The sequence below is a fragment of the Gadus morhua genome, chromosome 19 (genome assembly GCF_902167405.1).
Source record: "Gadus morhua chromosome 19, gadMor3.0, whole genome shotgun sequence".
NCBI lineage: Eukaryota > Metazoa > Chordata > Actinopteri > Gadiformes > Gadidae > Gadus > Gadus morhua.
Genome location: NC_044066.1, coordinates 13,307,154 through 13,325,575, shown reverse-complemented (window position 1 = coordinate 13,325,575; position 18,422 = coordinate 13,307,154). Strand labels below are relative to the sequence as shown.

Genomic DNA, 18,422 nt, shown 5'->3' with positions numbered 1-18,422 from the left:
CCCCCCCCCCCCCCCCCCCCCCCCCCCCCCCCCCCCCCCCCCCCCCTCTCTGATGTCTGCTCACACGGCCCTCTGCAAACACACCAACATGGACCCCAAAAATGAGCCTCTCGTTTGCTCTCTGGATTCACTCCAACATGTCTTCCATCAATCTGCATTGTTGGTTTCGTTCCACAACGAGCCGCTGATCCTGAGACTGATTTTGTGTTGTCCTGCTGTCAGGAAGCTGAAGCACGGTTCAACAGCTTTTGAGTCTCCACTTGACTTAGTTTGGTTTTGGCTTTGCATCTTCTTAATCCTGGCCGCTGCAATCAATTCATCTACACGTACTCCATGACCTTTCAAAACAACATACTCAGTCGCATTCCCCTATATCATTCGTGTTTGTTGACTTTACAAACCTATGAGTTTTTCCTCGACCAACAGGCTCTACGAGTTTACTAAACTCCTCTCTGTACTCGCTAGCTCTGGGTCCATTTGAAGGGTCATGGTTTGAGGCCCTGATCGACATGCGCACACGCACACACACCTTCCTCTTTACAATCGATTACCACGAGGCCCAGAGGAAGCCTGTAGTCCGGTGTGTCTGGTTCTAGTAAGTGTGTTGAAACTGCTGGTCTGAAGGAACAATCGGGCCACACCTGTTTGGCTTCACACAGACTGCAGTTGATTGTGGGTTGGGACACTTGCCACATGGAGGTAGAGATCGGTTTATAGTAGAACACTTAACCTGTTGACGTCTTCTATTCAGTTCAGTTTTGTTTTGTCAGAAACCATTGATGTGTGACGATGATGGTGTTGATAATCTTTATATTCTCAACACTACATACTTTTAGTATTTAGTGATACTAAAAGTATGTAGTGGTGAGAATATAAAGATTATCAAACCAAATATGGGTTCATATTTGGATGGATTCTGTATTAAAGTTATAACCCGATTTAAGCGTGCGCGGTGTACGACGCAAAAGCCTGGCTCGATCTGCTGCAGGTGGTGGTTTTTTCTCTGCCAAGATGCGTTCTCTCGATTTTCTGACGAAGAACAGGCCAGATATAAACATTTTCTGGGTGCCCTGACCCTGTGGGTCATGGAGGAGTATATCTACTCAGACGGGTGTTTTGGAGGCTGACCTCTCCCCCCACTTCCTCAGCAGAGCACTTTGTGGTTGGTGCTGGTCTTCGGTGTGAAGGAAGCTGGCCTCCTGGATTAAGGGCAGCTGGTTCGCTGGCCTTCGGCTGCAGCACCAATCCTCTGGGGAGAGGGGCTCTTTTGTGAGGGTATAACTATTCAGGATGTTTTGATGCAGACGGTTCTGGTTCCACTTGTAGAGCCCTATCCCCTCGCACGGCTGACAGGCGTCAGTCAACAAGCACAAGTACACACCCTTAGAGCCAGGCTCTTTCTGGACCAATAGCTGGGCTCCGTTTGCCTGCTGCTGTGTGTCTATGCTTGCCAGAGTGTAATTGGTAGCTTTAATCCATGGCTGTGCGGGGGCACTGAGGCTGTGGGTCACACTGATCGCCTCTACCTGCGTCACCGATGAGGTCTGCTGGCCTGACGGCCGGAACGAGACCCGTTCTACCAGAGGGCATCCCGTTACACCTGCATATCGAGTGGGTCTCTCTGACCCAGTTACTGCTGTTGAAATAAAGAAGTATCAGACAAACCCATAAGATAAAAAGGAGTTCTGCTGTTGGTTTTCAAAGTTGGGCCCTAGTTCTGACTTACTTTTAACTTTTGTAGTCTTCTCGTATCAAGATTTCCGTTTGGTAGCAGATGCTCGATATTGATACGAGTGCATCGCCTCCGCGGTTAAACCTTGGCAGCGTATAACAGACCAGCAGACACTGGCATCACACACTGGTGCAATGTGTGCATTGGTCCGGCTACATCTGTGTTGGGTTGACGAGTGGGACACCCCCACCCCTACCCCCAGCCCCCCAGAGAGGCTGAGAGGAGGCAGCCGTGGTCCTCGTGTGTGATGAATTAATTAGGTCGCAAATTAGCTGGAGTTGTGAAACAAATTGGTTCACGAGAGCCCTGGTTTAGCGGCTAAGACACGCTGGCGCCGCAGGAGAGGAGAGGAGTCTGTCCTCCTCCTCGTCAACGCAGGAGAGGAGGAGTCTCAGGACTCTGTCCTCCTCCTCGTTCGACCAGGAGAGAAGGAGATTCAGGACTGACCTCCTCATCACCACAGGAGAGACTGTCAGGACTCTGCCCTCCTCGTTCGACCAGGAGACGAGTCTCAGGACTGTCCTTGTTCGACCAGGAGAGGACTCTCGAGCCTGTCCTCCTCCTCACCACAGGAGGAGTCTGTCAGGACTCTGTCCTCCTCCTCGTTAACAAAGGAGGGGAGGAGTGTCAGGCTTTCCTCCTCATTAAGGAGTCTGTCAGGTCTGTCCTCTTCACCCACGGGCGCGCTGGAGAGATTGTCGTGCCTCCTATCGGTCTCGGCTTTCGGCTCTCACTCTCGTCTTTGTATGTCTCAGTCTCCCCTTTCTTCGTTCATGTGTGGGTCTCTCTATTTCTGTCCCTTGTCTCAATTTCTGTCTGTCTTTTTCCCATTGCTCTGTATTTTTAGCTTTCTGCTCTCTGACCCATCGCACTCGTTTTTGGATTTTTCTGTCATTCCACTACTCGGATACACTTTTGTGTGTGTGGGTGTTGTGTGTTTGTCACACACAGTCTCTCTACTGACTGTTTCTCCGGCAGAGTGTGACTGCATCTTTACGGAATCTTTCATACCGTCGACAAGAAGAGGACAAAACACCTGCCACTTTATAAAAACCCATGTTCAGTCCTATAAAGATTGGGAAGGAAGTTCATCATGTCGGAACACTTTTTGGTGTGGCGCCTGCAGGCGCATCAATGGGTTTAGTTGGGGATGGGGTCCCACGGTCCATCTGGTTGCCCAGTGGAAGGCTCCTGTGTTCGGGTGCAGCCGGGAGGCGTTGCTGGGGTACAGCCTGGCGGGGTTGTTGGGGAACAGCCGGGTGCGGTGGGGTCACGGAGCGTGTTCCTCACGGAGCGCCTCCTCCTCTCTGGAGACGCTGGCTGCCGTCCTCTGGTGTTTCCTTTCACCATCGACGCTCTCGTGTGTGTGTGTGTGTGTGTGTGTGTGTGTGTGTGTGTGTGTGTGTGTGTGTGTGTGTGTGTGTGTGTGTGTGTGTGTGTGTGTGTGTGTGTGTGTGTGTGTGTGTGTGTGTGTGTGTGTGTGTGTGTGTCCCGAGGTGAAGGGCTCTGCGCCCGGTGGGTAACACACACGCCCTGGATCATACGCAGGGCCTCTCAAGTTCACCGCGTCCCAGGGGTCATGCATATTCATGTGCCTGTGGAATGAGACGCCTGCACCCAATTAACTAATTGAGTCTCTTGGGCTCGTTCCCCTTAATGAGGTCCGAGGGTCACTTCCTGCGGAGATCTTAGCGCAGCTCCTCTAATGGTAAGAAGCTGTGCGGAGAACAGATCGGTTCCATTCCCCCCCCCCCCCCCCCCGATGGATCCAGTAGGTGTAGTGGTGTTTAACAGACCTCCAGGTGGACACTCCCACTAGTAATGTCTCACTCCCACTTGTTATGTCACACTCCCAGAAGTGATGTCACAAATAAATGTATGGCTTGGTCCGCCGTTCCCCATGGCCCAGTACTGGGGTGTCTTCGAGAAAGGCACAAAGACCCTGACTAAAAGTCAAAGTGACATCACCTACTAGTCCTGGCTGCGCGGGTTTGAGGCTTGGTAGGCCCTTGTCAGCTGAAAGGCTGGAACAAAAGCTGCATTATGTTTAAGGAGGAAGGGATGGGAGAGGTGAAGGCTCCTGTGGTCAGCAACACGCTGGTTGCACGCTCAGCATCTCAGAGGGCCGCGGGTGATGGCAGTAGTTAGTCACCATCTCTGTGACATTCTCCCCAAGTTTTGACTGGTTGCAGCTCTCCCTAATGCAAGTATTTTTCCCTCGATCCAAGAGAGCAGGGTTTTGAGTGCTGAGTGGGCAGCTATATAAACGTTACTATCTGCTCCCATCTGACTCGGCACAACCTTAACCAACCACAGCCCTGTCTTATTCCTTCCTCTTCCTTCTGGTTCTTTTTTGAATCAACCCCAGTAGTGTTGTCATCTTAACCACTGCTTCCATCATGCGTCATTGCCGTTCAACGATAAACGCCAGCGGTTGACTTGTTTACTTCACACGTGTCTCTGTCCTGTTCCCAGCTGTTTGCGCGCGTGCGGGAGGAGGACCCCGACTTCCACCAGAAGATCATTGCGGTGAGCAGCGAGCTGACCCAGCCCGGCCTGGCCCTCGGCCCGCAGGACGTGGAGATGCTCTGCGGCTGCATCAACATCGTCTTCCACTGCGCCGCCACCATCCGCTTCGACGCGCCACTCAAGTGAGTACGGGCACACGGGAACACGTGCGCACGCATGGGAACACACGGACACAAAGACTCCAATTTCCTCTTTTAATGAAATATGTCGGTGTTTTTTGGAGAGAGCAGTGCATTCTACCATCGATGCAGAAATACCTTGCATCAGGTTTGTTCAGAACTCGCACTGTTTGTTTATCTTGGTTGCTCATTCGGGGTACATAAAAATAGTAACGATGTAAGATTGTAGATGTAGGATTGCTGGAAAGGCTCCCCCTCTCCTTCGCTCTGTCCGTCTCTACGTCCCCCTCTGTCTTCTCTCTGTCCTTCTAAATACCTCCAGACAGCCTCACTGACCGAGAGGTGCGCCTGTCTGCCTGCGGGTCATTGAGCTCCGACCTGTCACCAGAGGAGCCCTCTCTATTGGCTCGTATGTGTTGTGTTGAGCGTTGTGTGCATGATGGATGCTCCTGGCTGGGCCAGAGTTCAGACGGCACTCCTCTTTCCTACACTGCTCTCTCGTTCTTTCTCTCTCTCCGTTCTCTCTAACCGGTCTCCGACCCGTCTGACGCGTCACTCTCTGGTGACGTGGTAACTGGCCGAGCAGGAAGCGCAGGCATCAAACTGAAATTATTCAGAAATGTAGGTGCATCGTAAACCGTATCGGGTTCCAAGCTCTCTTCACATTGCCTGACAAATTTCAAAGTCTAAAATTGTATCAAAATATGGAACAATTAGGGCTTGTGGGCTCGTGGACGGCTTCGTTTGGGGCGGTAAGCCGTCCACGAGCCGGGCATATCGAACTGTTTATTGGCCTGCCTTGTGGTGATTATCCCGTTTATTCTACTTCTTGCTTGCCAACATAATAAAACAATTCAAATACTTTAATAATTATGCTTCTTCTTATTCGTATTGCATGCTTATTAAATATATACTCTTTTTGAATATCAATAGTACACTTGAATTTAAAAAACACTTTTCTAAACAATGTGACAAAGTGCTTTACAGATCACAAATACCTCACCCTGTCAGGATAGACCGTTTGACCCTTAATTCCTCCGATTCCTGAGCTCAGTTCCATAGCTGCAGGACCCTAACGGAGGGTTCGCAGGTTTGATTCCCCCCTGAGTTATTTAGGAATGGAGTTCAGCCAGTTCTAGTTCCAACCTGAAGAACCAGGGGAACCACCTGGGACTCGGGTCGTCTCGCCCTATCCCTAACCCCAAATTAGGTGGTTTCACTGGGTCATCAGGTGGTTTCACTGGATCACTAGTGAAACAACCTGAAAAAAACCTATATAACGTATAACCTCTCGCTCTCCACCTCAACAAGGATTCCAGGTGTGTTCATAGTGGATTGGTTAAGATGTCCTTGCCAAGTCGTCATACACAAGGTTAAAATGATGTCAGATAAACGTGTAAAAGTGTCCTCATTGCCTCTAAAAACATAAAAGGAGAGAACAGGTATCTATAGTGATCAAGCCTGATGTCCTCACCTCAACGGCAGCTGGGGCTTGGTAGTGGTGACGTTTTAGAATCAACAATCAGGTCCCAGGAGTAACTCATTCCAGAGGTTCCATCAGAGCGCCGTCCATATGGGCACTATATGTACGGTCCAATGTTGTCTTATGGCTAAAAGGAAAAAGTCAAATGGGCCTACACATTCAAACTCTCTCTCGCCTTCTCTCAGGCAGGCGCTGCAGCTTAATGTGATCGCCACCATGCAGCTGCTGGGTCTGGCCCGCAAGATGCAGCACCTGGAGGCCTTCATCCATGTCTCCACCGCGTACGCCAACTGCAACCTCCACCACATCGACGAGGTCATCTACCCCCCTCCCGTCGAGCCTACCAAGCTCATTGACTCGCTGTCGTAAGTCCGGAGGATGAGCACTACGATGATGAGCACTATGACGATGAGGATGATCACAATGAAGATCAATATGATGATGGAGATGATCAGTATATTGATGATTACTAGGATGATGATCACTGAGGATGATCACCATGATGATGAGAATGATCACTATGATGATGAGGATGATCACTATGATGATGAGGATGATCACTATGATGATCACTATGATGATGAGGATAATCACTATGATGATCACTATGATGATGAGGATGATCACTATGATGATCACTATGATGAGGATGATCACTATGATGATCACTATGATGATGAGGATGATCACTATGATGATGAGAATAACTATGATGAGGAGGATAATCACTATGATGATGAGGAGAATCACGATGATGATCACTAATGATGTGGTGGTCATGCAGGTGGATGGAGGACAGCATCGTGGAGGACATCACGCCACGGCTGATCGGCGACCGGCCCAACACCTACACCTACACCAAGGCGCTGGCGGAGTACGCGGTGCAGCAGGAGCAGGAGCACCTCAACATCGGCATCATCAGACCCTCCATCGTGGGCGCCAGCTGGCAGGAGCCCTTCCCTGTAAGGCCCCGTCTGCACACCTCATCTCAATACATCCATCTCTGAATATGTCCACTATCCCTCCTCACTTCACCCAACTCTGAATATGTCCTCTATCCCGCATCACTTCATCCATCTCTGAAAATGTCAGTCTCCTTTGGCTCCTCCCTCAGGTGTGAGAGGGTTACTCTGTACTCTTCACATTAGCCCTCACACACGCGAGGGTTACTCTGTACACAGTGTTCCCTTTGAAAACAATAGAAGTGACATCACTTGATTGGCAGCCATCTGAACCTGGTTTACTAAGCCTAGCCCACCTTGTTGTTCTGTGAAGCCTAGCTCGTTGAACAGCATAGCGTAGCTCGTTCCCCGCTGTTAAACATATCACCCCGGGAAATGGCAGTTGGACATCCCTGACGTTTTGCTGGCTCACACATTCATTGATAAACATTTTTCAGCTCTGCTGGATTGATTCATGGGGCTGATTGCTTTATTACGGTGTATTTTTAGATCCGGTGGTTACGTCACATGTAGATTCTCCCAGTCATACGATAGACCAGTTTTGTTGGCCCAGTGGCAGGTGTAATGTACCACCACGTGCCGTCGCAAAGTGGGTCTTTCGAGGGATGAAGAGGAATCCAGGGGGAACCGGTTTCACGCTCTAGTCTCGCCGGGTTCCGCCTTTGGGCTTTTTTGCAGAAAAAAAAAAAAGTATTGCAATGTCTTCAGTCAGGCTCTGAGCCTGCGTGTCGCACTTCAACACGGCCCTCAACCTTGACTGTGAACCGATCAGATGCACTTATATGCAGAATGAATCATTTTTGTTTATCATTGGATGGTTGGGAAGACTTTGTGATGATGTTGGCACAAGTCTTTTAGCAGCTCTTTATTAATCCCAAAATGCTGATCAAACATGTCCTCTCTCTGTTCTCTTAGGGCTGGATCGACAACTTCAACGGGCCGAGTGGAGTCTTCATAGCCGTGAGTCACCATGGAGCTGATGTATGATCTTATGAGAGAGTGGGGCGAGACTGTTTAGTGGTCAAACAGGGTTCACCTGTAGTCTACCTGGACCCAGACCTAGACCTGTCTCTTCCAGGGTTCATCTGTAGTCTACCTGAAGGAGACCAGAGCCAGACCCCCCCTCCCCCCCCCCCCCCCGATCTGTGGGTAAACTCTGTTGTGTTTTCAGGCGGGGAAGGGCCTCCTGCGTACCATGAGGGCCAACCATGACGCGGTGGCGGACCTGATCCCGGTGGACGTGGTGATCAACCTGACGCTGTCCGCTGGCTGGTACACGGCCGTGCACAGGTCAGAGCGCCCCCTGGAGGCCCCTCAGCAACGCACCTCAGTGACTGTTTCATGGTTTAGAGTAGTAGAGGGGATAATGGAATGGAAGATGGTTACGCAACGATAGGACGGAGATAATAAACTCTTTGTCAGTTTGAAGCCAATTCTTGTCAGTTGAAGAATATAAAAACTAAGAGGGTTTAAAACTTTTGGGAGTCAAAGGGACACGTCACTCTAAGATGGCGGTGTGTTTGAGGAAATGTGAAGAGACAGAATATTCTTCATCTCTCAGTGCAAAGAAGGAAACTGATTTATTCATTGAAAAGCAGTTAATTTCAGTTCCTTCACTCAGCGCCGTATTTGGCCTTCCTGGGTTAGGGCCTGATCTCACAGGCACTCGTAAACGTCCCAACGCACATGGAGGTGAATGTGAGCGATGGCGACCGGTTGTTTAATCTTCCGTCCTCCTCCTCCCCATTTCAGACCTAAGACGGCAATGGTCTACAACTGCACCACAGGGGGCATCAACCCCTTCCACTGGGGCGAGATCGGTAGGTGCACCCAAACCGTGCTCCTGTGACTCTTATGCTGTGACTCTTATGCTGTGACTCTAATATGTAACTGAGGTGTACTATCAAGTCCTGTGTCTTCAGCGCATCATGCTCTTGGAAAAGCTAATGTTTATAGATGGGTTCTTAATGGCAGAACCAAAGATCCGGTAAAAGATGGGTAGTTATCGGTGATGGTGGCAGAATCTGTTAAAATGGCGTTTGGAAGGTCGTCGGGACGATGTGACAGACAGACGGACAGACGGATAGGAATTAAGCCGATCTCCCCAAGGAGCGGAACGGTTCAGAACCCTCCAGTGTCTCTGCATGCCAAGTGGCGTGCCATCGCAAGGCATTGTGGGTACTCCCAGCGCCGGCCTGTAGCCGCAGTGTGCTGTCGCCATGCCAACAGGGGAGGGTGGCGGGTTGGAGGACGGCTGAAGGGCGCGGCCCTCCGACGGCGGGACGCACATCTGGCCGTCGCTTCGGGTCTGGTCGTGCGGTTGCCATGGAAACCCCCCCCCTGTGTGTGCGTGATGTAATGTGTGAGGTCACTCTGAATGAAGCGTAGCGGGGGTGGGGGGGGAGCCTAGAGGGTCAACATCCTCTCTCCCGCCGACTTGTCCGTGGGGAACACAGTCTAAGGTCACTTTTTATTAAGTCTGTCCTCCTGGCTGTCATTCAGACCCCGGTTTTGCGTACACGGTTCGCGGTTAAGATGCGTAACGGCGGCTCCGTCCTCTCGTCCCCAGAGTACCACGTGATGAACACCTTCAAGACCAACCCCCTGGAGCAGGCCTTCCGCCGGCCCAACGCCAACATCACCTCCAACTACCTGGTCAACCAGTACTGGATGCTGGTGAGCCACCGGTGCCCCGCCATCCTCTACGACATGTACCTGCGTCTCTCCGGACAGAAGCCCACGTAAGTCTGAGATGAGCTGATGGGCCGTTTCAAAATGGGCCCTCTAGGAACCTCCCCAGTGGGAGAGTCCAGCCCGGATGATTGATGGATAGATCCGCCTACCGGTGGGTACAGTCCACTGGGTAGTCTGGGGAAATAGTGGCCCTTTTGCTTAACCATCTCAACATCTATTGTAATGCAACACTGCTGTTGAGACTTTTCTTCAAAAGTAGTGTTTCAAGTGTAGCTACCGGAGTATCACTGCTGGAGAGTGACCACTGACCTTTTGACCTTCATCCTCCTTTCTTTCCTTTTATCTTTCGCTCCTTCATTCCCTCCTCTGCCCTTTTCTCCCTCCTTCCTCTCTTTGCCTCTCTGTCTCTCTCTTTGTCTCTCTTTGTCTCTCTCTGCCCTCCCCCCATCCCTCCAGGATGATGCGTATCTTCAACCGGCTCCACAAGGCCATCGGCCTGCTGGAGTACTTCAGCAACCAGGACTGGGAGTGGAAGTCTGACAACATGAGCATGCTGCTGAACCAGCTCACGGTGGAGGACCGCAAGGTGCGACCACCGTGCGCACACGTACACATACACTTGTGCATATACACGCACACAAGCATACTTGTTGACTTTCTTTATTATCGTGGTTCAATAATTACTTGGCAATTAATTAGCATTTTACAAGATAATGAAGAGCTTAATTTAGAACCAACGTCCTCCTGGACATTCTTGTGTCCTTGTTGTTGTATCCTTCTGATATTGTTCATGTATGATGTATAATAATCCCAAATTCCCCAGACGGGATAAGTAAAGGTTTCATCTGTGGCTGTTTTGTGAGGGGATGGCGCCCCCTACTGTCTGGGTGTGGTCAAACTAAATGTATATTCTTTAAATTCTTCAGACGTTCAACTTTGACGTGCGGCAGCTGAACTGGCCAGAGTACATCGAGAACTACTGCATCGGGACCAAGAAATACGTCCTCAATGAGGAGATGTCCGACATCCCTGTGGCCCAGAAACACCTGAGGAAGTGAGTTTACGGACAACATTCTACCTGATCCAAACCGTCTGTGTGGCTTTCAGGGCTTTCTGTTGGTTACTATGGATATGGAGAGTGAGGTATAATAGATCTTTCATATGACAACTAGGCTGGAATTTAGATGGTGTGAATGTGATGCACTTCCAGTTGATCATTTATAACCGCATAAATCATTCAGAGGGGAAGACTACTAATAACCACATTTTAAAGTTTAAAGTAGGCTACACATGTTTTTTCTTGTTCTTTTATTATTCCAAACTATACTAATTTGACCATTTTATGGTTCTATTATCATTTATTTTTTATTTTTTAAATGGTTTGAAATGCATCTTGATTCCTCTCAAGTTAAAGCAGCTGAATGCCCTTAGTGTTTTTAAAGGAAGCTTTAGGGACTAAGTTAAGAGGTTCTCTAACCATTGATGCTGTTTGATCCTACCAGGCTGAGGAACATCCGCTACACCTTCAACACGCTGCTCCTCATCTTCATCTGGAGGGTGTTCATCGCCCGCTCCCAGATGGCCCACAACATCTGGTACTTCGTGGTGAGACTCTGCTTCAAGTTCCTCTCCCACTTCCGAGTCTCCAGCTCGCTAGTCGCCTGAGGTCAGCTGACCCTCGTCCAGGAAGGCTCACCTCCTTGCTTCGCCCTCTCTGGGGTTACTGGACCTTCTGGGCTTCACAGCAGGGTCACGGTGGTGGTGGTGGTGGTGGTGGTGGTGGATGGAGAGGTTTAAGAAGGATGTTTACTTGAAGAAGAAAACCAACAAAGTGGGCTCTTCTCCACCATTCAAGTGGAATGGTTGCTTGTGCGCACCTTACGATACACATTGGACATGTTTGGGTTCGCGTGTTTGACTCTTTCTGGTGAATTCCGAGCCCGTCTTTGTGCTGTGTTCTTCAGTCCAGACCAACTGCCTTTGAACGAACATCACAGGCTTCTTTTGTACACAAGAAATGTTTCGGCATTTCACTTTTATTTTCTTTCACTGTCCATCTCCCTTGTCCTCCTCTTTTAAACAATGCTGGGTCTTTGTCTTTTGTACTGCCAGGCGAGGGTTGAGACGACCAACCCAGACCAAAATAACTACCGGCTATACTGGTTTATCACAATAACTTACCTTTGTGCTGATTGAGCCAACAAACGAGCGAGAGCCGGCGCTGTGAATGGAGTGTTGCGGCGCCGAGGCGCTGGTTTGATGCTCGCCAAAGCTGCCTGTTTGTACTGAAACTACCTTTTACTATTTTTACATATTTTATAAACCCTTTCCTCTCAAGCGGATAAACCTTGAGGTGTAATATATTTAATAAGAACATTCAGAAGATGACCTGTAAATAGGTGAACCTATTGTATATGGCTGCTGATGACCAAAAACAGACCCAATGTCTGACGGTTGATTCAGCAGGTTGGTGGAATCTTCCTCGTGCTTACTTTGAACACTCCCAAGCGGGGAGAGATAAGTCTGAGTTTGATTTCCAAACCTGGCTCGTGTGCAGTATTTATTGTACATTTTCTGAGATTACAGAACACAAATGGAAATCCATAGGATTTATTTTTTTAACACCCGTTTATGCAAAAGTCCATGTCTGGGGTGTTACCATGGCGACTGTCGGCAGTGGGAGCAGGCTAGGGCTGCGGTGCTCAGAAGGGCCCCGGTTTGGTACCCTTGATGGCGGAAGGTTTTGCCATCAAAGCTGATGATGCCAGATGATGTCAGCAGGACCGAAGAGGTCAACGGCAGCTCACTTGAAACACAAGACTCTGGCCTTATATTGAACTCTATCAAAATCTGCTGCTCCGCAGAAGTTGTGACTTTGGGAAGGGAAATGTTTCATCCTCCTTCAACATCTTCTACACGTCTGCTTGGCTTCAGTCCAATAAACAAAGTGAGCATTACGTCATGTTGATGCCTGATTCCTTTCACTAACATCATAGCCCTAGATAAACCATCTAGTGGAGCCCAAAGTATGACCTCCTAAAGGTCATCTCTTTCACTCTATTCCTTTCCACCTTTCAGAAAAGAGATTGCATGTATTTGGTAAATCTTTGGGTTTCTATCTGGATTCTCGTTTATATCTGCATGAATGCATGAACGTTGTCTTAATAGATCAGCATGAATGCATGAACTTTGTCTTGACAGCAGAACAACCTTTTACTCATTTCACTGGTTATTCAGAGTTTTGTCGGGGAGCCGATAGTCACCAGTGCCTGCACACTCTACAGCTACTGCAGTGAACATTTACAACAATTCCTGCCACTGCAGCGATTAAAGGTTTGCATGGATTTTAAACCCTGTTTTAATTCAAAGAAAAAAGACATCTTGGTTTATCATTATTTTATTATTATTCTTAATAATAATAAAAATAATAATCGAACGGGGAGTATAAAATGTTGTTAAAGACGGCCATTTTCTTTCTTTGTAACAGTGGGACTATGGGCAGACCTAGGCCCCTGTGCTGGCCCTGGTGCTGGTGCTGGCCCTGGTGCTGGCCCTGGTGCTGGCCCCGGGTCCTAGCCCCGGTCCTAGCCCCTGGCCTCCTCTCCAGGCCGGAGGTCCAGCGGGGGGAGGTGGTCGTTCTGCTGCTGGCCCGCCTGTGCCTCCTGGAGGAGGAGGATACACAGGAGGACTCATCAACTCCAAACTACAGATGGATAAAGCAAACGACCACTACCACTCCTTGACAGACAGGACTGTCGGACGTATTTCACAGATGTGTATGTTTTTTTTTGTTGATAATATTTTGACTCCATTTAACCGTGAACAATGTAATCATAAATGTTTTAGTAGCATAGGACAATCATTTTAAATGGTGACTGCTTATGAAAACGCTATTGGTCAGGACTTAACTTAGGGTTTAGTCAGGACTCTCCTCTGGGGGATCAGTCAGGACTCTCCTCAGGGGGTTGAGTCCGGACTCTCCTCAGGGTTAAGTCAGTACTCACCCTCACCTCTGTGGGTTTGTAGACTCCCAGTTTGAAGCGGCAGCAGACAACGTCCACACAGGTGCCCACGAACCTGTGCAGCATACCTTATCGGGGGGGGGGGGGGGGGGGGAAAGAGATGACATGAGTGTTTGAGGGCGGGGCGGGGGGGAAAGAGACAACATGAGTGTTTGGGGGGGGGGGATGGATGTAAACGTTTGGGGGATAATATATATATATACACACACACACACACACACACACACACACACACACACACACACACACACACACACACACACACACACACACACACACACACACACACACACACACACACACACACACACACACACACACACACACACACACACACACGTGTAACTGTTTTTCATAAAATCTGTACCAAGTAAGCATATGCAGTGAAGTGTCTGCACTGAGTGAGTATTTAACCTGATTCCTGATCTACCTTCCCAACGAGCAAAGTAGGCGAATATTTTACATATTTTGATTATGACGAATTCCGTTATGACAATGGAGAATGTTGGGTCTGTGTTTGCTGCGATATTTAAACAATAATTGTTTACATTCCATTTTACCAAGCGAACCTGTCCAAATATGAAACCCCATTAAAGTCATTGGTATATAAACACTCATATTTGTATTATTGATTGAAGTCATACAGTAGAAATCATCCACAGAAACTTGCAGCGAATTTGGCGACATCATTAAGGAGCAGGTAGGGGTTAAACAGTATAGAGACGGGTGATAAATGAGCAGGTAGGGGTTGGACAGTGAATACAGAGACGGGTCATTAAGGAGCCGGTAGGGGTTAAACAGTATAGAGAACGGTCCTTACGGAGCTGGTAGGGGTAATGCAGTACAGAGACGGCGTCACAGACCTGTGGTGGAGAAGACGCCCCCCACGATGCCACACAGGCGCACCAGGAACTGTCCAAGGGGCATGTGCTGCTCGCGCACCGTCACCATCAAGGCACTGGTGTCGTACTTCACGAAGATGCCGGCGACGCCGTGGCTGCCGGCCGCATGGTCGATCTCCCGCTCCTGGACCGGGACGGGAGGGCGCATCGACATGATGAAGGTAACCGGGTTAATTGACGTTTACATTCAGGGCATTTAGCAGACACTTTTATCCAAAGAGACTTGCAAAGCAAGGCAAGGCAACTCTATTTATAGAGCACTTTTCATACACGAGGGAGACTGAAATTGCTTCACATCGTCGTACATAAAATTAAATGAGAAAATAAAAAGGATAAGTAAAAGAAAAAAAGTAAGGCAAAGTTAAGCAATTTAGAATTGAGTACCTTTGTCAGAAGAGAGAAAAGAACTACGGTAAGGATGTTCATAGAACCAAATGCCAAGCACTAACAATCGCTAGGTTAACCTTTTCCCTGTGTACGACAAATATAGCTAGGATTAGATGCTGCACGATGCTATGTACTATTTTTAAGTGCAAGGAGATACAACACACATTAAATGGGTAAGGGAGGGGTGTTGGGGTAAGGGGAGGGGCTTTGCGTGTTCTCAAACTGACCCGCTCTGTGACGGCGAACTGGTGTGTGTCTGCGGAGATCTTGTATGTGTGTAGTTTGGTGGGCACCACGGTGATGAAGTACTGGAACATCTGGTTATCTGGGGAAGAGAACGTCCGGAGGATCAGTGGGAGCATGTATCTTTAGGACGATATTATTGGACTTAATACAGACATCTATCGACGCATCAAGCCGTGAGATAATGAAATTATTAAAATGAGGGAAATACATTCTTCGTACCCTGAGGACAACACAATTCTTTAAACCAAATGAATACAACTTGTGTTATATTTATGAATAATGATATATTTATGATTTTAGTCATTCAGCCAGTGGTCTTATTTTAGACGGGTCGTTTTTGAGAAGGTGAGGGCAGGTGGTTCTGGGACAAATACAGGTCGACTGCAAACATTGGGGTCGGAACAAAGAACCTTTCTTACTGTTAGGGGTGGTTTTCTGTGTTCCATCCAGGGGATGGATGACTCCTGGCACCTCTTCCCCAAAGGACAGGAGGTCTATCCGGTGGGAGAAGTTATACGCTGGAGGAGATGGAAGAATTTATTTCAAGACTCAAATTACTATCGTAGCGTAGTGATGGATAAATGTCCAGTAGTAGTGTGGTGATTGATACATGTCCAGTAGTAGTGTAGTGATTGATACATGTCCAGAAGTGTAGTCATTGTATGTCCAGTAGTAGTGCAGTGATTGATACATGTCTTGATAGCTGATATTCCCATACTTTGGTGGCTGACGAAGGCGGCGATGTGGGCGTGACCGCGGGGGTGCTGTATCGGCCTGAAGAGGATCAACAAGTTTTATGAACATAATGTAAAACCTGGGGAACGGCTTGTTACCATTTCAAAGAAAACTTGGAATAACTTTTGGAGCGCTTCTTTAACCAAATGACATTTTCTTCTTGAAAGGTCATGAAGGAATGACACCTAATGCGTTTTAAACATTTGAGATTGAATTGGCTTGGGCAAAAGTAACAAAAGAAGCTAGCTAGATGTACGCTATTACGAGCCAAAGCACTTGTTCACTCGTACACTCGTTCACGAGTGACAGAGTAGAGCTGGAGAGAGCATGAAGCATCCTGGCTTCGGCAGGACTCACTTTCCCACCGTGATGTGGAAGTTTCCCGCCACCTTGTTGACATAGATGTGCCCATGGATCCTGCACGCGCTCAGTGGCTCCAAGGATGCGCCCTCTCTACGCACACACAAGCACACACACATACATACACGCACACACACATGTAATGTCTGTGTTTAAAGTCATTGAGCAGCTTTAGAAATGGGGAAAGATGTTGTGCATGACACCCAACTCCAGTTAAAATGATGATCCCTGCTCTTATTTGACGGGGTTCCCTTTGAGTAACCTGTCCACTGACCTCAGTGGGAGGGTCGTTGGCGCCCCCTTGTGGACGGTCTTGTACAGCACGTCCTGGAGGGAGTGCTGCTCTCCCAGACCCTTCTGGATCACCAGCAAAGTTCTGGTTCAGAAGAGATGAAAGGCGCCGGGGTTAGGATACAAACGACATACATTGGTATTGGACATCAATCCACAATTCCTCAAAAGAAAAAAAAAGTCAATACCTGTGCCAGAGTCTCTGTTGAGGCGACAGCTCGAAGATCACCTGAGAAAGGAGATAAAAGTAAAAACTAAGAGTAAAAGGAAAAAGTGAGTCTGATGAAGGGTGGGGGAGAGTGGAGAAGGGTGTGGATAACCGGTCGCTCCAGGCTATTTAAAGCTAGCAGTTAGCTCGTTCTAATGCTACCATACCTGTTCGGTCAAGATAGATGATCTATAAAAAGGTTGTACTCACAGGTTCATACTTCAGACCGTTGGACATAATCATGGTTTCAGCCAGATCCAGAATATCAGCGCCGACATCTGAAATCAAGCCATCACCGCTCTGAATACATTATGTATTACTCCTTTGCAGTGATTGAGATACAAAGTGATGTTCACTCACGCTGGCACTTCATTGCAACGGTGATGTCGATATTTATTCTCATTTTGCTGTAAGATGGAAAAGAAAAATAGGTGAATTTTACACGTACGTCAGATTCCGTCCAGACCATCATTGGGGCGTGGCTGCTGACTTCATTCAGTCCTTCTTCCTGACCTACCTGGAGAAGTCCTTGTCCACCTCGTAGTCGTACTTCATCCAAGTGTCGCGGTAAACGAAAAACTCCAGCACCGCTAGAACGGCCATGACCCCGAAGGCCAGCAACGAGACTGAAGAGGAGACACCAGATTCACCCATTCATGTTGTTGTTCACCCTCTCGTTCTGTTATTCACCCTCACGTTGTTTTATTCAACCTCACGCTGTGTGTTATTCACCCTCACGTTGTGTTATTACTATAGTACGATGTATAGTAGAATGAAGGGGGCCCACCTGTGCCCCCGGACGCCGAGGTCTCCATGTAGCTGTCCGGGACCTTCGGGAACGCGTCCAGCTCCTTCACCAGGCTCAGCGCCTTCCGCCGGGACAGACGCCTCATGACGCCTTATCGATCACCGCTTATCGATCACTGAACAGGTCCATCCCATTCATCAGCAGGACGGTAGAGGATTAAAACGGTGGTCATTGCAGTGTGTCACCTTACAAGGAACTGTTTCATTTACAAACCCCAGGATATCAGGACCCAGGTCCAGAGACACATCGAAGGTTTGAAACAAATACATGCAGTAATGTAAGATACTTTACTGCCTTTAGCCATTATAACTAGCCAAATCTCACTCCATTCCCACTGTGTCGAGGCATTGGTGCGATCTATAGTTCTTATTTGCAGCCTACCTGTGGAAGTCCTCCAATGTGACCACGAAAGGTTTCCTGATTCATGATTCATTTGGATGCTGTTTTGCATCAACTGATGGATGCCGACAAAGGTCGGTACCTGACGCAGTCTCTCTTCTCTTTCCTTGTTGTGGAGGATTTTCTGCCTGGACTGTCGTCCACCGCCCGGTGGTGGAAGAGGAGACAGGTCTGCGCATGACCGGTAGTACTGGGCTTTGCCACTAGATGGCGCCGTAGACCCGAGAAGTGTGCGTTGCTTGTGGGAGAGTTGGCCTGATTTGATCCTATTCTGGAAGTGGATGATATTGAGTTTGAACTGTCCATTTACAGAGCAATATATATTATTGGAGTCACACAGAATCCATTTAGTTGTCAACTGAATTGGGTTGTATTCATTCAGCATTAGAAAACACAATGTCTGCCATTTAGTGACCTTAATGTAATGTATTTTTTATGATGTATTTGGTATATTTTTGTACAATATATATTTTCTGTAAACTAGCCTTATTGGTATATATTCTGGGGTTCTTGTTTATTTATGAATGTGTTATTGTTAACATGAA

The 18,422-nt window shown here is 48.3% G+C and overlaps 2 protein-coding genes across 3 annotated transcripts; one reads left to right on the top strand and one right to left on the bottom strand.

Annotated features, from left to right (window-relative positions):
- Positions 1 to 3,793: 3,793 nt before the first annotated feature.
- Positions 3,794 to 13,441, top strand: LOC115532647 (fatty acyl-CoA reductase 1). The gene is made up of 13 exons (XM_030342519.1): positions 3,794 to 3,863; positions 4,164 to 4,383; positions 6,049 to 6,228; positions 6,648 to 6,825; positions 7,741 to 7,785; positions 7,997 to 8,115; positions 8,578 to 8,645; positions 9,395 to 9,566; positions 9,976 to 10,105; positions 10,446 to 10,573; positions 11,022 to 11,124; positions 12,757 to 12,852; positions 13,007 to 13,441. Exons 1-13 carry the CDS (start codon positions 3,794 to 3,796, stop codon positions 13,025 to 13,027), a joined length of 1,530 nt encoding a protein of 509 aa, XP_030198379.1. The 3' UTR covers positions 13,028 to 13,441.
- On the bottom strand, positions 12,901 to 18,062 carry LOC115532381 (endoplasmic reticulum-Golgi intermediate compartment protein 2). Of its 2 annotated transcripts, none has more exons than XM_030342151.1 (14): positions 17,860 to 18,062; positions 17,458 to 17,593; positions 17,188 to 17,296; positions 17,031 to 17,077; positions 16,881 to 16,948; positions 16,651 to 16,691; positions 16,446 to 16,547; positions 16,169 to 16,264; positions 15,795 to 15,850; positions 15,496 to 15,594; positions 15,058 to 15,155; positions 14,405 to 14,567; positions 13,524 to 13,609; positions 12,901 to 13,181 (listed from the first exon to the last, which is right to left on the bottom strand). In XM_030342151.1, exons 2-14 carry the CDS (start codon positions 17,561 to 17,563, stop codon positions 13,104 to 13,106), a joined length of 1,149 nt encoding a protein of 382 aa, XP_030198011.1. In that variant the 5' UTR covers positions 17,564 to 17,593; positions 17,860 to 18,062; the 3' UTR covers positions 12,901 to 13,103. The 2 variants fall into 2 exon arrangements, with proteins under 2 accessions (XP_030198011.1, XP_030198012.1); XM_030342152.1 differs by having other exon boundaries at positions 13,530 to 13,609.
- Between the last annotated feature and the right edge of the window lie 360 nt (positions 18,063 to 18,422).